At 31.3% G+C, this 19,384-nt stretch overlaps 1 protein-coding gene across 2 annotated transcripts in view; it reads right to left on the reverse strand.

The window, feature by feature from the left end:
- The window catches only part of LOC143246204 (uncharacterized), a 61,733-nt gene extending 42,608 nt beyond the window's left edge, over positions 1 to 19,125 (reverse strand). For both annotated transcript variants that reach the window (XM_076492457.1, XM_076492458.1), the window contains exon 1: positions 16,995 to 19,125. In XM_076492457.1, the coding sequence (XP_076348572.1) occupies positions 16,995 to 17,926 (932 nt within the window). In that variant the 5' untranslated portion in view covers positions 17,927 to 19,125. The remainder of the gene's footprint in view (positions 1 to 16,994) is intronic.
- Positions 19,126 to 19,384: the final 259 nt, after the last annotated feature.

The raw sequence follows: 19,384 nt of genomic DNA on the forward strand, positions 1-19,384 counted from the left end.
ACAGAAAACTCTATTTTTACATGCTTTTACAGGAATCATCAGTTCTTTGTTATTTAGACATAAATTTTACAAAAAATCAATATGTTACCAGGTGTTTACTGCTACAAGCATCTTGATATTCACATGAACAAAACTACAAACAACTATAAGTGTGTGTGTGTGTGAATGCAGATAGACAGAAAGAGGATGAATATAATAATGTTTAATAAAATTACAGCAAAAAGGCAAATTTTCATACACTGTCAGGCTATGATGAAAATAAAACTTCCAACATCTGGTTTGGACAGAAATTTAAGCAACTAAGTTTCTACAAACCATCAAATAAAAGATAAAACTGCACATTAAATGCAACCCCAATGCTTAAAGTCTGTGCTTATTTATATGAGGATACTCCATCCATACTATGAACAAGTATGGATACAAGCAGATGTGCTTGTACAACACGTGACATGTATTACATAGGCATAATGAATATTACTGCAATTATTGAAAGGTGAACAAATTTTGAACTACCTTAGATGAAAAAACTTAACAAAACAAGAAGTTGATTCAATGTATGTCATTCATTAGTGTCAGTTTTCTATTTATGCCAATTTATTTAATTAAATATTTGTTATATGTCTATTATACAAAACTACCTTAATTTGTATAAATTAATTTTCAATCATTTTAGTCTGACCCACATAGCTTACTTTTGATCAAAAGTCCTTAATAATGATCACTTATGAATGTTTGTGTTGTTTTTTTTTATAGCAAAGCTACATCGGGCTATCTGCTGAGCCTACTGAGGGGAATTGAACCCCTGATTTTAGCATTGTAAATCTGTAGACTTATTGCTGTACTAGCAGGGAGCAGTCACTTATGAATATGATTATCTCATTTTATGCAAATTATCTCTGGGTAAGATCTACCTTTTACATCTGTTGTAACATAATTCTTAAAATTTCTGTGATAATATAAAAATTATAATTGTTACTTAACACACAAGAGCTACAAACAGAACATGTACAAACAGCCAAAATCACAGCTATAAAAAAATTCAATTACTATGATATAGCATTCTCTGTTGATCAGAACCTCACCTTTTCCAATTAAAAAAAAAAAAAACTTCTAACATTGTCTGTGCTTCATATATAGAAGTCCAACCAATTTTCAGTTGAAAAAAAATCACAATTAGTCTTTTGCATATAGCTACATCACAGTGGGCATGGGATGAATTTTACACTTATATTCAAACTTTTACTCATCAACTTTGTTATCAGTGTAAAAGTCAATAAACTTGGCATCAAATTGTAGTTTATAATTCAAATTTTTATTTTCATTAAATTTAAACTTTTAATTTCAAAAGAAAAAAAAATTTAATATTATCATTCCCTGTATCATGTGATACATCTGTGCTCTGAACTCTCTCCATTTAGATTTTATATTTTCAATAATAAAGTTTTCAGTGTCTAGTCAATTAGAAATACAAATCATATTGAATTACAATCAAGAAAATAAAAATCTGAACCTTCTACATTATTGATTTGTTGAAATATCAATACATTTATCAAACTCACCAGAAAAGCCCTATTCAAGATGTACCTGGCTAATGAAAATGTTTATAACTAACAGAAAAAAGCATATTCTACCCTACATAAAGCTCACTGCAGCTACTTTATTTTTGGTGGGCATATGTAGACAGATGGCCTTAGATTCTTCATTTGCAATAATTTTTGTACAATTCCAAGAATATAACATCTGATTAAGCCTCAGAAACTAACTGGAGGAGACCTGTCAACTTACTTGACAGTTCATATGCAGCACAAAACTGTCAGAAGATCTTGATTCTGCCATCCACTAACAACAAACACATCTTGCAATGGTAAAGTCCATTTTAAGTGGAGAAAATGGTCAACAGAAAGAACTATCAAGTTAACATTTTGGCAATTTCCATGAACAGATACTTAGTATATTCACAATTATGGTATATACTGTTTTACAGTCACAAATTCAATCAAATTACATGACCTTGTATACAGATGATTAATCTTTCTACTCTAATGCCAATGGTGAAAACCATACTTTAATATTTTATACTGAACATAATGTGAAGCTAAAAAACATACATGCATAACTATCTTAATAATCTAAAATGTGACTAATTTTGTTCTTAATACAATAAACAATTATGCTTGTGCATAAATCAGGTAAACAAAAAATAATATAATAAAAATACACAATTTATTTAAGATGTCTAGGCTTGTTGAATAATGTTTCAGCAGTCATCAAGATCTACTCAACATAAGTTTGGTGCTATTTTCAATAAATTATTGTGCACTCTTAACACTGTGATGTTTTTAATTTTTTAATATTTTGATCTTCTAGAACTCATGATGTTATTAATTTACTGCCAAAATAAAACTAAGATTTTCACAAACGTACCTATATTATATATCATGTCTAATCCTATTATTACTAACAAGGTCCACATGGACTTCTGTCAGTTTCCAAATACTCTTCTATGCCATTACTTTTACCAAAAAGCTTTTTGGTAAAGTGTCCCTAATAATGTATGTATCACAGAAAAAACATAAATCTAAATGAAAATACAGCACGAAATAAGTAATTATGAGTCATCTCTCTTTACATACACTATGTTTTTTTATTATTATAGTTACATTTCTAGACAAAAAGTTGCTACAATGATTTTAGTTTTCCTTTTTACAACATATTCACTCATTGTAGACTATACTTGTAAATTATTCAACAATATCCACATTGTTTTAAAAATCTGTTATAACAGCTCTATTAGGTTTTGTCAAGTATCAGCATTATGAATTAATGATCAATTAACAAAAGAAAATTTCTTTAAATAGAAGTTGTATGACTAGTGGAATTTACTAATCATTTAATCATTGCCTAAATAATTGAATAGATTTAACTATTCAATTATTCTCATATAAAATGGTTAATATAAAACCTTATAATACTAAAAATCATGATTTGATACCTTTGATGGCCAAAGAGTCCCATGTGCAACCTTGTCTTTAACAGCAAACATAATGGCAAGATTTTGATTACATGAACAATTGGAATAAAAGAAAATATTAATAATCGGACATGCTAATTTTGAATAGCTGATTATTGTTATTCATGACAATAATCAATTACACTGAACAAATTTCAGTTAATTGAAAATATTTTGATTACATACCCAGAATAACAGATAGCAATAATCATTAACACTAATTTTGAATAACACATGAGAATCCATGAACAAACGTCAGTGACAAAAGCCACCTATATGCCATAGAAAACAATATGAAACTTAATAATTTACAAGGATCTCTATACGTAGAAGCGATTTGAATCAGTAGCAGTTGGGCAGTTAGCGCAATTAATTGTTATAATTAGTAACATTAACTAATCTTGTACAAAGTAATAATTTAAATGAAGTTATGACCAAACTGATTATCATCATGAAAATAATAAATTAATCTACATTAGTTTTTCCAATTATCACTATAATCAACTATTCCAGCTGTCAAAGTATCATGTGAAAGTAACTGATTAGTTCAATATAACTAATTAAGAAACATAACAATTAAACACTTATGAAATTCTACTAATTACTGCCAACTCTACAAGTCAAAAGTACACAAGTTGCTTCCAAGACATATTCTTCCAACTCTTGTATACTTAAAGCAGCTGGAGAATGAAATGATTATTCACACTACTTAATAATAAAATTTACCAGGAAAATTACTAAGGCATACAGATTAAAGATTGTTATAAAACATGCAGAAAAATCAATCATCCACTCTCATGCACTAGATAACAGATGGAAAGAACATAGGGAGGAGAGTGCTTTCAACCTGACGGCCCTTTAATGCTGCAGAAATATGTCAAAATCCACTGTCCTCCTTACACATACACTTTTCCAATCTTTGTGACCTTTTTCCTTTGGAAATATCTCAATATACATAATTAATTAGGATATAAGTATACATAATATTCTGAAAAGGCACTCAAGGTATTCTATATATAGAAAGAGAACACAAACACTAAACATTCAAGTAAAATGAAACAAAATCAAAAGGAAAAGCCATGTTAAAAAATTGCAAATCCAAACCTTTAACTAATGATAAAATCAAAAACACTGTGGCAATTTAAAGGATTCCTTGGGTACAGGGTATTTTTTTTAGTATTCTCTATATGGTAGTTGTGTGAACTTAAATACACATGTAGTAGAAAGTCCAGAGTACTAAAAAACTTGAAGCAAATCAAGAGAACACAATATGAAATCATACCTCAACTGTTTACAAATATACTATATGACAAATTCACAGTAATAGCCATATTCATGACCGAAATAATTTACCAGATATGAATATTTAATTATAGGTACATTAAATTAAATAAATTTGTATTTCTTATTATTCTTAGCAAAGGCTAATTCAAGTTGAAGGTGTTACTGTTCTGAACAGAAAATCAATACATTTATTAAACAATAATTTGTATTATCCAATTTAATGAAAAGTAAATTTACAAAATACAAAAATGTTCATCTCATCTTTCAACTCAAAACAAGGCACAAATAGTCTAAGGTAAAAATCCTCAACAGAAAATAAAATTAAGAGATGAAAAATAGCAGAAACCCTATTAATAAAACAACAAAGTAATCATGTTTTTAAAAGTGTTCATTTTCCTCTCTTATTCACTTTCTCTTGTACATGAAACATTTCCACACTGTTCAGTCATTGAATATTTTCAGATTTATGTATATGATTGTTAATTGATAATTACTTTATACAACTTGAAAAGATATGTGATGGAAGCATGTGAATATTATTTTAAATTAAATTATCTTAGCCTTTATTTTATTTTTATGAAATGTGACAAAACAAACAAAAGTTCTACTACAGACAAGTGATAAATCCATGTTTCAAATTTCAAAAAACAATTACAGTATTTTTATCATGTAACTTTGATGATTTGTTTGAAGGACAGTTAATACTTTTTAGGACACTTGCAGCTTTTATAACTAGTTACAGAATTGATTTTTCATTGTTTAGAAGTTAAAATGCTCCTAGAAAAGATGTTTTCATATTGTTGATGTCTAACATCAACATCAAAAAATGTAAATGGTGTGACTATGTAAGTAATGACTTCAAAGGATTTTTTTTAAAGCAGGCATCCTGTTTATTAATGCTATAATTATTTTCTAACACAGCGAAGATAGATCACTGTGTAAAGAGTAAAGGTCAATTTTATATTACTGGACATGAGAACACAAGTGCATATGTGACTTCATTATAACTTCTATACTGTTAGCAAAGTAAGACTGACATGTTAATATAATATAAATCTATATAAATGTATAATGTAATACGATTTAATCTTTTTAGTCTAAACATTTATGTTTTTGTGTTATAATCCGTAGTCATTATAGAACATAGAAGGCATAATTTATATTTCCTAATTTGGTCAAATTGACTGAACCCATACAGACATTTGTTGGTGAAAATAACAAAATATAAAGATTTTTCTTAACAAACATTTGATAAAACTATTTGGACATTAAAAGGATTAAGCATGTGAAATTTGAAAGTTTCTGATGCATAAGAAAATTGGATACATGCAAAAATAGAAAAGACATGAGAAAAACATTCCTCAAACCTCAAGACTTAATTTAAAATAAACAGATATTTTGCATACAAAAGCATCATAATTTTTCCAATAATCTGAAAAATTTTGTGAACACAAGCTTACAAATTTAAACGTAATAGCATGAAAACTATAACAGGCATAAAATGGTTATGAGGCCAGTCCAAGGGACTGAGCCCATGCTGAAAGGGATAACCTGTCACCTTCTGGAAAAAAAAAAGACCTCTCTCCAAGATCTTTCCTTGGTTATATAACAACAAAGAACGCAGTTACATGATTATACATTATGTACATAGTATAATGTACAAAAATACTAGTTACACTTTATTTAACACTGAAGTAGGCACAGAGTTGATGGCAGGTGCTGCCAGCCAGTTGCCATTTTTCTAGTCAGCATTTCAAAATCAGTGACAGTGGCAGATAGCCTTAGTAGAGAGCACAAGCATGTTTAGAATCAAGAGGAATATAAACCAAGACAGTTACCCCTCATCACGTAGCTTGTAACAGATTTACTGTTATGCATATAATTTAATAACTACACTTATTTCAGTATAGATTTCTTTTTTTGTATGTGAAGTATATTCTTGACTATGTATTGTACAAGGCCTACCTGTTCTCAAAATCTGTAGATTCTTGAGAATAACAATCAACAATATTTAAGAAAATTCTGGAATGATTAAACAGCTACTCTCAGTGTGTTATAAGCCTCAGAAGCTACAATTGTGATCAACACTACAAAATTGGACCAGGAAAGTTCATAGAATTTGTTTGTTTTTGAATTTCGCACAAAGCTACTCGAGGGTTATCTGTGCTAGCCGTCCCTAATTTAGCAGTGTAAGACTAGAGGGAAGGCAGCTAGTCATCACCACCCACCACCAACTCTTGGGCTACTCTTTTACTGATGAATAATGGGATTGACCGTCACATTATAACGCCCCCATGACTGAAAGGGCGAGCATGTTTGGCACGATGGGGATGCAAACCCGCGACCCTCAGATTACGAGTCGCACACCTTAACACACTTGGCCATGCCGAGCCACATAGAATTTGAACATCACAAACTGTTCAGCTTCAGTGAATTAACTTCAAACATCAGTATTTTTATGAGGATATTAAACATCTTCGCCAGAAAAAGTCAGCTTCTTAGGGTGTGAGGCCAATGAAGCTAGCTAGCTTAAGCAAGGTGTGACAATATCAACTCAGAATTGATTTGCTTGTCATGGACCTGAATTGTTGATAAAACATTAAGTTCTAGACTAGATATAAGGCTCAGTACTAACTGTAAGTTTGTAAAACTCTTGTATATAAATCATCATTTATAATAACTGTTAGTAATAACCATTATTATACGTTGTATTATTTTCTTGTTTTATATTAAAATATACTTGTGTTAAAAAAAGAAAACTGTGTGTATCAATCTTGTTGGCAAATATAAATTTAATACATATTACATTTAATTGACTTCCAAGTTCAAATTTCCGGTTACTTGAAATAGTACTATGTAACATAATAAACCGGAGACTCATCTGAGATAACTTATACATAACAAGCTTTGCACTTAATAAACTAATATAATGGAAATATTTTGATTACATTGATAGTTGAAATAATTGAAACAATAATACTAGAAACCCTAATTTCAATCAGTTAACTATAATTGTAATAATCTAATCATAATTTTTTATTCATTGATTGTTGGAATAATCAAAATTGGTAATAATCAGACACACCAATTTCAATCAGTTGACTACTTTCATGACAACTGAATTAATTACAATTTCAATTATTTAACTGAACATTACTTTTAGTTAAATAATTAATTTACATGATAGTTAGTAACTGATGTAATCACTGCTCCTAGCTAAGTTATTAAATTGTCCAAATCTAGATATAACAAGGGCTATATTGGTTCTATCATTAGAAGGTTCTGTAATAATAAAAGTAAGCATACAAGCCAAAGTTTCATTCCCAACAGACTTGCTAACCATCTTAATACTGAATGTTCTGAGGTATCAAAGATTCAATGCTTCAGTGTAATTCTATATGCTCATGATAAGTATCAAGTTTATGATTTGGAATCTCTTGATGTAAACATAAAAAACAAAAAAACTTGAAACAGTAAGTACAAATAACCAAACATTACAACTGAAATCAAAATAAATGATAATATATGGTAATGATAAACCTGTAACAGTGATTAAGAATATATTTGACATTATTTACACTGCTACTAATCATGAAACACCAGTTCCAAACCAGTCTCTCAGATTTATATTTATTTAAACTGAGTAAGCTATCTTTCTCATTCACATTCAATAACAAATACACAAGTACACTTAGTACCAAGATAAAGAGTAACTTCACAACACAAGATTAGCCAAAATTCCATACTGATAAGGTGACAGGACCTGTGCAAGGGAATTACAGAATTACTTCCCAAGAACAAAGGATATCCTTGGAATCGAGATAGTCAGATCTGGAGGTATACTTTTTCCCATCCATAAAATGTGTAGTAGATAAAGGTGGAAAATGAAAGAAACACATCAAAGTGGGAGAAAACTGTGGCAGGATAGTGATCTTAAACATGTGAATATATGTGTAACTTAATCCTACAAAGTACAAAAGTATCCCTAGTGGCAGAGTTGCTAGGGCACAAAATGACCACAGTCAGTAAGTAAACTACATCCAAAACTCATGCCACTGGGAACTGACATACACACACGGGTAGGATGAAGATGTCATCTTCACTTCAAAAGACTGGGGGTGGATCTTGGATCACTCTGACTCCTGAGCATGATGTGTCAGCTCTGATCTATTGATCCAGGAGCCCGACATCCAGTATCAAAAGAATGTCTGTATAATATAAATCAACTCCCCCATCAGCTAAACTGAATGGAACCATCCAAGAAAGCAGTAATATCCTCAGAATAAGATACAATAACGAATAGCAAAAAGGATGTAATAAGAACATTCTCCTTTACCTCTACAACACAGGAGTATAAACAAGGAAGGAATACAGATAACCATAAATACTATGATGACATATGTTGATGGGTCACACTTCAATTCAAAACCCAACCACACGGTATTGATATCTATGTGGGGGTATGATGAGAGCTCCCAATTAAAAAGGTAACCTGCAATTAGACATCTCACTCCTTTTTTGAGTGTATATTGCAAACTAAAAGATAACATATAATTTACACCCACAGAATATCACTGCCTTACTTTGCACTAAATGGTTATAGTAATCTTTTTGTAACTCATTCAGGAGGGTGCCTCTACAATCAACAATCCTTCAAATTGGAAAGCAGTAAGGACTCCCATGCTCCCTTAGAAAAAAAGGGGTGAAAATGTGCTGGAGAGTACTGAGGAATATCATCATTTGAGCCAGTGCAATAGGTAACTACAAAACCTTATACTGAATAGCCGACCACACCTATTTATTCAAAACAAGACAGAGCAAGGATGAGCAGCTAACCCCTTCTGTTTTACCCCAGCATACCATGGGTGGTACAGTCTGGAGCAGAGTAATGAAGCAATTACATTGAAAGGTTATTCAACTACAAGTGATCTTATGCAATACCCCACCTCAACAGTGAGCACTGCAAAGCCAGTGCAAATCAACATAGCTGCAAAGTGCACATTTCAAGTTTAAGAATACCTGGTGATGGACCCTGCTCTGTTGCAAATGGTAATTCTTCAGACTTTAATGTGACTTTCATTGGGCATTTTTATATTTATACTTTTCAAGGGAAGATGAGAACTTGGTGAAAAATAAACTACAACATAGTGTAAGTAATGGGAGACAAATATATTAGATGTAGTTCATATGCCAGATTGTAGGAGTTCCTCTAAAGGCAAACAAAGAAAAGATGCAAAGGAAGAGATGTGGTGTCATATGTGATGAAAAGACATCTGGAACAAGTTCCAGGAGGAAGAAGATAAGAAACAAGCCAATTGAATAAAAAATCAAACACAATTGAATGAAAGCTCTCATACAGAGGAAGTAAAGATGTTTACAATTTGAATGTGACACTGTTACTTTTACACTGAAGAAAATGTTATTTTTCTTATTTGAATATTTAAATTTTTTATATATTTATATATATATAAAAAAAAAAAAAACGATAAGAAAAAGTCACTTTCAACTTCATTTACACATATCCAAAAACTTGGCAGATACTTTTTCCAAATTGTTCATCAAATGCAAGTGGTATTTGAGCCTTGTATGCATAACAGTTTAAAGCTTTTTCTGTGATTTCTATTATGTTGTACATTCTTCTTACAGCTGGCAGTCAAACTTACTAGACTTCAACAACAAATAAAATAATTTTATATTATTATTGCATTAATTTAAATATGGTTATTACTCTGTATGTAACAGAGTTTGTAAATTAAAGAATATGTATATTTTCATGTATAGTTTTATTTTGAGATTTATAGATATACATTTTCAAATGTGTGTAAACATTAGTTTTCCACAATTCAGAATTTTAAGAAAACTTTCACATGTTCCTAGAAAAATTAACTTTTTCTCTAGCAACATAATAAGCAATGTGAAAAACAAACTTGTTTAACAAGTGAAATATAACATTAAAAACCACTTTTCAGAAAATTCTTGTTGTCCTGCTAGCCATTAGGAAACGTAAACTCTGCACCCTTACAAAGTTTAACTGAAAAACAAACTGGCTTGTCATCTACACTGCTCAAATTTTAGGCCTGATCTAATAACAAATATGAAAAGAAGAAAACAGTGTGTTGGCATTTGTATGAAATAATATACATAAATCTTTGGCAGTGAGTTATTATGTTTGAGTCACTAACTAGTTAAGTATGAAGAAGGAGAGAATTACACGATTTTTTGTACTTAAATAAAGTGACAATTTTTGTGAGATGGAGCATATATAATGACAAAAACACAACTAGGTGCCGAGTTCAGGATGTTGTTGAATTAATTTGTTAGCTATATCTACAGATGATGCTCTGTTTTGCAATAACTGTACGAAAAATAATACTGGTAGAGGCAGTTATTTCCCAAGTCAAAGGTGGCCAACAAGTTTTGAGAGGGGCAAAGATCATTAAATAAGCATCTAACATAAAAATTGCATTCAAAAGTTGAAAATAATTAATTCAATGAGAATGGTTTAAAGGGAGAAATATCTGCTTATTTAGGGTGATCTGCAGTTGAACAGAAAGAAAATGGTACTGTGCTAAGGACTATATAGTTAGGTAGTTAGATGTATTTGTTAATCAATTAATCACTTCAGCAGTTCAACAAGAAAAAATGCAGTAGATGCTGACACTCTCTTTTCTCCTGATGAGTATTTCAGAATTAGTGCCAGTAAGTCAGCCTTAGTATCTGTGCCTTAACTAAAACACTGTGTGAAAAAAATTTGTGGAAATTTAAATTACTTAGATAGTTGAAATAATAAGAAATAATAGATATTTGAACTGTTGTTCCCAAACTATGTACTGAGGTGCCCCAGGGCTCTGCAGGGGTTCCAATGGATATTTCAAATTTTTGAGGAAAACTAAGGGACACTATGCAAACTATTAGCTCAAGGGAGTTCTCAGTTTTAACATTATATCATAGTACATTCCTTTCAATGGCATTCTCACCAGTAACTTCTCAAACTTTCTTGTCTGTTAAATGTTGTATATAAATATGTGTCAACTCTCTGGGTCCATCAGTAATTGAAATAACTGAAGTGTGTTGTGATCAAGTGTCTGAGAGGTCTAGTGAAATTCAGTGAATTATTTTGTTGATTTTTAGTCCTTGTGCATAAAAATGGAAAGATTTTTCAACATTAATAAGTGTCGGAGTGGAGAAAAGGATAGCAAACAACAGACCAGTGGCAAAGTTGTGAAGAAATGGAAATATGATGACAGTTATCTAAATTTTGGTTTTACTTCAGTAGATGTCAATCATGGAGTGTCCATAGCATGTATTATGTCTAAAAGTTTTGGCTCCAGGGTGCAGGCTTCCAAGTAAACTAAAATGCCACTTAGAGACCAATCATCCCAACATGGTTAGTATATCCCATGATTACTTTACCAAAAAGTTAAAAGAATTGAAAGAAACAAGCATCAATACCAAGCAATGCTTTGCTAGCATCCTACAAGGTGGCATTATAGGATCGCAAAATGTAAAAAGCTTCACACCATCACAGAAGAACTGATTTTACTGGCTGCAGTGAACATAGCATTGGTGAATCTGCAGGAAGACTGCTTTCAAAGGTGCCTTTGATTGAACAGTACTATTGGTTGTAGAATCCAACACATGGCCAAAGACCTCAATGATCCTTGACACTTTCAGTATGAAAATAACTTAGACTGGACTAAGTGCATTGGCATCTGTACCAATGGTGGTTGCGTTATGTCTAGCTGTTATGGAGGATTGCAGGCACTCATACAAAACAAAGCTCTTGATGCACTGAACCCACTGCATAATCCACAAAAGAACCCTTGCATCAAAGCACCTAAGTCCTCCAATGAACCTAGTCCTGGAAAGTGTGTTGAAAGTGGTGAACTTTAAAAAAACAAACAAAAAAAAACTCAGCCACAGAAGGTGAGGTTTTTTAAAGAACTGTGTGAGGATATGGGATCTGAGCATACATCTTTTTGTACTACTATAACTAACAATGGCTCTCTCATGAGAATGTACTGTCCTGTATGTTCAAATTATGACAGGAACTCTACTCTTATCTGAAAAACAACAGAAGATTTTACTTCTTGGATACAGATTTTTTGTCAAAATTAGCATACCTGTGCGATCTCTTCAAAAAACCAAATGCATTGAATCTCTCTCTGCATGGAAGTAACACACACATTCTAAAACTCACAGAGATGGTTTCAGCCTTCGGAAAAAAGTTACTACTAAGAACTAAGAAAGAGAAGAAAAATGAATGAAGATGGTGGCAAAGGCTGTTTCCCCCTGTTATGGCAATTTCTTACATCCAATGAAGTTTATTCAACCCACAAATTAAAAACTTTTTGAGAAGCACATAACACAGCTCAATGACTCATTTGAAAATTACAGAAGTTTACATAGATCCAAGACCCATTCAAGGCTAAGGCCCCATATGAATTTCCCTCTGCAGAAGAAAATCTTATTGAGCTGTGTTGTGACAAGACTTTAATAAACAAAATTTATCAGCATGCAACTGAGTTTTGGATATCAGTAAAAGATGAATATCCACTGCTAAGTGCTAAAGCTCAGTGAATCCTAATTCCATTTGTGACATCATATCTCTGCGGTTGCTGTGATAAAAATAAAGTACCGTTGGAAAATCAAGGTGGAACAGGAAATGAGTGTGGCAGTGTCTAATCTAATTCCAAGGTTAGAGAAACTGCATAGTGCTCAACACATCCCATTAGTAATTGTGGTTATTTATAAATGAATTAAAAACATTGTTCTTATTTTTCAATTTGTGTGTATTATTCTTTCAAATGACAACTAAATTGTTTGAAACTAACTACTTGATAAACACAACTGTTAAGTTTTTCTTTTTGCCTAGGGGTGCCATGAATTGAGAAAGTTTAGGATATTCCAAATTATAACCTTAATTTCAATTAGTTGATTATTTTCTTGACAAATTATTTAATCATAATTTTGATTAACTGATTGTTTTGCAACAAAAGATTTAATCATAATTTTAATCAATTGTTGGAATAAACTGGAAACACTAATTTCTAGTGATTGGTTTAATTAAAATATTTATTGAGTAATTTATGTGACACTAATCTATGTACTTATTGCTGAAAGGTAAATTACATTGCTTAAATCATTTAGCACTAAAGAAATATTGGGACAAAAGTTTTTTTAGCAATAAGCAATCCACTATGATGTTCAGGGATAACTTTTTGGTTCTCACTAGATATGACACTAAACATTTGACCTATTCAAAATCGTGTTTGTGTGGTGACTGCTTGTTAGTATCATAAAATGTACTTCCTAAACACTTAATTATTTATTTAAACACTGTTTATACAATATTTTAAGTCCAAATGAAAATTTTATAATTTGTTGTTTTTTTTAAACTGAATGTAAATGTCGAAAGTTTACGTAAAGCTTTTAATTATAAAAGTTGCTTAATAAATTACTTTTTTTTTGCATAATTTAGTGTCTGTCACTTTACAACAATCATTTTCACTATGAAATATAAAACATTTGTAATTTTTACTTACAATCCAACACTTCAAAATTGGTCAAAATTTTCAAAATGTGCATATAAAAAGCACAAACTCACTAATTATGCAGTTAACACTTAAGACAGTTTTTCAGTTGCTCTATAGTTGTTTATAGTTATTAACATGGGAAATCTAAAATTGGTTGTCCATCCTTCATGCAGACCAACTATCACTGAATATAGCACTATTTTCAAAGTTAGATTTAGTATATTTATTTTATTTGTTGTTTCCAATATGCTTAGGCCTACAGTTAACCTATCCTAGCCTATACTGTATAACACAACTAGCATGATAATCTAACACCAGAGTATTATGTCTAAGTGTTAAGCTTTGGTAGGCCTAACTTAATTATTTTACTGAAATTCTAACACGAGTTAAGCTTAGTATTAAAATATCATGAAGGTTGTCCTACATTCTTTAAGTTTTAAGCTACATTTACAATTATATGCCATACTGACACAGTTTGAAGCACAGATTTATTTTCAAAGTTTTAACTTAAGATAAAACTTAACACTGCCACATATTTGTAGATTGTGATTCTTTAATATACTCAAGGGTAACTATATTTTGTGTGTTATCTTTTTCTTCTTTTCTTTCTTTTTTTTTAACACAATCAGATTAAATAAATTTGCAGCATAAGTTAAATATTCACTCTTCCAAAAATAAAATAAAATTTTATATCAAGTATGATTAAAAACTTTGTAAAATCAAAGGTTAAAGATGAAAAACAATAAAAATTGTAAGTGTTAAAATAAAGATATATTTCTGGATTTGAATTGTATTTTACCAGCCTAAAAAATATCTGTTATATTGTTCAATATTTACAATTTTAAGCAATATATGTGTATAAATTGTAATGATGGGAAATATTATGTTAACCTTCCACAACAAAAATATTAAGATATGTATAACTAAGTTTTCCATATATTCATGTAGGTATTCTACATGTGACTAGTAACACCCTTCTAAGCCAACTGCAGGAGGGTTATGTTGTGTTTATTGGATTTGCAATGTTCAAAAACGTGTGAAGGTAACTTTTTGTGTTCTTTCGATCTGTTTTCCATTTTTCTACTTGCTTCTCCAATAACCATTGAAAACACTTAAATACTAAATAAAGAAACAAACATAAACAACTGCAAAATTAAAGAAGCCTTACTTATACAACAACTCAAGCCCAAAATAAACCAATACAAAGGAACACCTTTATACCTATATTAATATATTATCAAACATCTAAGCATGCCCTCTACATTCCTACACTCAATTACATAACCACCTTCAAACATGTGGTCAGCTATCGGTTAGTTACCTTTTTCTTTCTTTATGAACCTGATGATGACCAAAGAAAGCCAAAACGTTGTTTGCTCGTCTACATAGCTTTCTCTACCCATACCAGCTGTTTTTACTTCTATATTTTTCTCTACAAGTGGGTTTTCTCATCATCACAGATCACTGCATTTCATTATTCTTTATCTTGTGCCTTACTTTGTGAACACATTATTTTTATCTTGACCCCAGAAGTAAGAATGCAGAAAAGAACTAAAGACCGAAAAACTGAAAGAACTGAATGAACCTGTACAGCAAATGAGAATGAAAAACACAAAAGCACGAACTAGCTTCATTACACTAACAGTTCATTGCTCAGAATTACCTAACTGCATTTAATTAACGTCTCAATAATTAAGCATTATTCATTCCCCATTTTTCTCTCTAAGTTAGCATTTTATGAAATAACTGGTGTCTAGAAACAATTTTATTAATTTTGACTCCACTTTTGCAACCTCTACTTGTAGTCCAGTTTACCCACAAGAATGCTAAGTTCATGGCAGACCAGTGTCTTCAAGATGCTGTTGAGTTGCTACACATTCACAAATGTAGCAATATTTTGTGTTGCTATTATTTTAGTATTACAAGTTTTATAAATAAAACTAACAAATTTGGAGATCTAGCTTAAATGAAAAACTGAAACAAAGGAAATTATTGAAACTTGGTTACATTTAGAAAAGAAATAACAGGAATTATCTTAAAATTCTACTTTTATATGGTAATTAACAGTGATAAACTTTTGAAAACAAATTTACTGTTCCTTACATAATGGATTAACTGCAATTTGTTGGGACTGAAGACAAAAAATGGTAGTCAAGAAGATGAATGAATTTATATTGATTACAATTAGGGGGTTTCAATGATATAAAGGTTTAATTGGTAATTATTAAAAGCTAACTGACTAAATATTAAATCAATGAAAAACTGCACAATAATATAAGTATTGTTACTATTAGAAATACTGATTCAATAATTAAGGGAAAGTAATTTTAGACACATTGTTTGGGATTATATGAAGTAGTGTGTACTTGATGTTAAATGCAAAACTAACATCATGGGCTATTCATGTTGTACCATCATTAGTATTTAAACTTGGTTTTTAATTTTGGTGGTGCGAGCCTTACTGACTTAATAACTGAGCTACTAGGGGCATCAAGTAGTAATGAAGATACTTGAAATGTTTCAGAATGGTTTTCTAAACTTTGGTCAAAAAAACTAACCAGGACTGATGATATTTCAGATTTACTGTTAACCATTAACAGCTATAACTATAGAAATGCAAGAACATTTAGGGACAAAGAGATGTCCCAAGTAGTGAAAAACTGTTTAAGCTTTAGAAGCCAAGACCTAGACTTGTACTTAAACAAAATCTTACAATCAAAATTATAAACTTCTAAAATGATATGGCTGATATGGTATTTTTCTGTATTATTTGGATAAATATATGGTTACAAAGGGTTAAATTTTGTTACTTTGATCTATTTTACAAGCATTGTATCACTTTTATGTTCCAAAACAAGTTAAGATATTGATAACATGAGAAAGTTAGATATTACAGATAAATTATGACCTTCATGATCATAGCTGCTGACATTCACAAGTTTCAAAGCTTATCAGACTTTCTCTAAATATAATGCAGTGACTTGGTAATTTTCTCATGTTTACATTGTTACTCAACTTCAAAATATACTTTATCTTTGAACTATAAATACTGCAATGCCTATAGTTACCATGTGCAATGGCAATTTCTTTAGACATACTGTATTTCAATCTTACAAGCTACATGTGTGGGGAAAATACCTACCAAATTAAATATTATACATTACCTGTTATGAAATGGACTTCTACTTCGACTTCTTGACCAAGCATTTGTTCTTCTAGAATATGGACTGGGACTTTGAGAATAATTATGGGGTCTATCTCTTTTTCTAGTATCTGAAGGTGACCGTCTTCTTTGCTTTGTGGCTCGCAATACTGGACTAGAAGATGGACTTCTACGATATGCACGAGGTGCATCAGGAGTCCTAGATTTCTTTCTCGTTCTTTCACGAAAATTATCTCGTCCTCTTTCATAATAGTAACCTGAGTCACTTGGATGTAAATGTTCATAACTTTCTCTAAAAGAATATAGAAAACCTCTCTCAAAGTCCTTTTCTCTTCCATGTAAATACATACTTAGTCCTTCATGCGAAGAAAATTCTTTTGAAGTTCTGTCACGCTCTCTTTCTTTTCTTTCTCGTGAAAAAAATGGGGATGAAGATTTTTCTTTTTCTTGACACCTTGATATTTTAGCAGTAAGTGACACTTTCTCTTTACAGCTTCCTCTCTGGTAACTTTTAAATTTTTCAATTCCTCTTTTACCAGCTGTTTTAATTTTACTGTTTGATGCACTTCCTGAAGCTTTAGACAGAAATGATAATATTAAACTATCAGTTTCATCTACAACAGAATGGTTTGTTTCTGAAAATGCAGAAGAATTTGAGCTTACATCATCATATTCTACTAATGACTTAACTGTCGATAACGAAACCTTCTCCTGGTATTTTCCTTTGGAATTATTCTTTTTTGGATTTCTATGTGATGACTTTTTCAAGTTCTTGTGCCTTTTACAGACACTTGGACCAGCTGAACCTGATGCAGCATTTCTATCAAAATTCAAATTAGACGAAGAACTGCGCCTACAATCTTGGCTCTCTTTACTTCTCTCTCTGTTATTGGGATTTTTAGCACGAGAACGATGTTGTTCTGAGCTCGGCATCGCTCCAGAAGAGCCTGGGTACAATATCTGAAAAATCACAAAATTCTACAAAGTCCAAAAATATCATCTCACCTTTTTCTACAAAATCCACAGTTGCAATGACAAACCTCTCTGACGCCACCTTGTTCAAGTTCATACTTTTACTTTATAATCTTAGGCTCAATAAAGCCATTGACCAGACATAAATATTGTTCCAATTAACTTCCAGCATCAAATATTCACTCGATCATTTATTACGTACGCTTTTGCCAATGACTTTTGAACAAGAGGCAATATTAATATCATTATTATTACTACAGTCTTCGCGCACTAAGACAGATCCATCTTTAAAAACTATTTAGAAATAAAATTGATATTAGAATAATGGGCTCGTACGACTTTATTCAGTACTTTTGCCTTTTAAATTTCTCATGATTATTGAAATTTCTTAACAACAAGTATATTTTTCTTCATTTTAGTGGATTTTTTTACTCCCACATCAAATCTGCAGAAATAAAAATCACTAACCACAAAAGTTACATCACATAACCTTCCAATTTTTGCAGGAATTGTGGGAACCTCTGCTGTATAAACTGAACTTAATATTAGTATGAACAATAATATATAGCTTTGTCTTCAAAAGTGTATGTTTGTTTATTAACAATAACAAGAAATATTTTATATATTTTTATTTTTAAAATACTTTCAAAACCACATCACACACAGATAGTTTGCTTTTCCCTTTAACACGAATTCTTTTTTCTTTAATGCCAAGGTGTCACACACTTATAACATTAAATAATAATAAGGAATTTGGGTGCATCTAGGGCGGCATTTCTAGGCCGTTCAAACAACTAAATTAGACATAGAACTAAGTACTAAAAACTCAAAGCTAGCCCATATCATTCACAGGGGCGTAGATTTTTCACACCCGTTGGGGAGGATGATTTTTCCAACCACTTATGGGGACTGTTCAATTTGCAAATTGGTAATCTCTGATTACGTGAACCTGAAAGCTGTAAACATGCAGTCACAGAGTAATCTTGTTGCCACGATACTTGCATGTATACTTAGGCCTACTGACTGATACGAACTATCGTTAAGATCGAAAAGCTTATAAGCACGCCTATATTAAAGACGTACATTTCGGCTACTGAAAAAGCCTAAATCTAGGCCTAATTATGTAATTCGATTGATAAGAACACGAGAATCACAAGAACAAACACAATTTGTAGGCCTGTGATGCAATAAAACAATTCAACAGACCAAACTGTAGGGGGGATGATTGTATGCACCATACCCCCCACCTAAAATGAAGGGGGGTGAATACCCTCCATTCTCCCAGGATCTACGCCCCTGGTCATTCAAATATTTTTCAAAATTCCCCATAAATTCTTTTTTTATTCAACCGCACCTACCACATCTGAAGGCAATTTGTCACAGATGTTAACTATCTTGTAGAAAAATAAAGCTGTCTTA

This window comes from Tachypleus tridentatus, chromosome 3 (genome assembly GCF_004210375.1).
Source record: "Tachypleus tridentatus isolate NWPU-2018 chromosome 3, ASM421037v1, whole genome shotgun sequence".
Taxonomy (NCBI): Eukaryota; Metazoa; Arthropoda; class Merostomata; order Xiphosura; family Limulidae; genus Tachypleus; species Tachypleus tridentatus.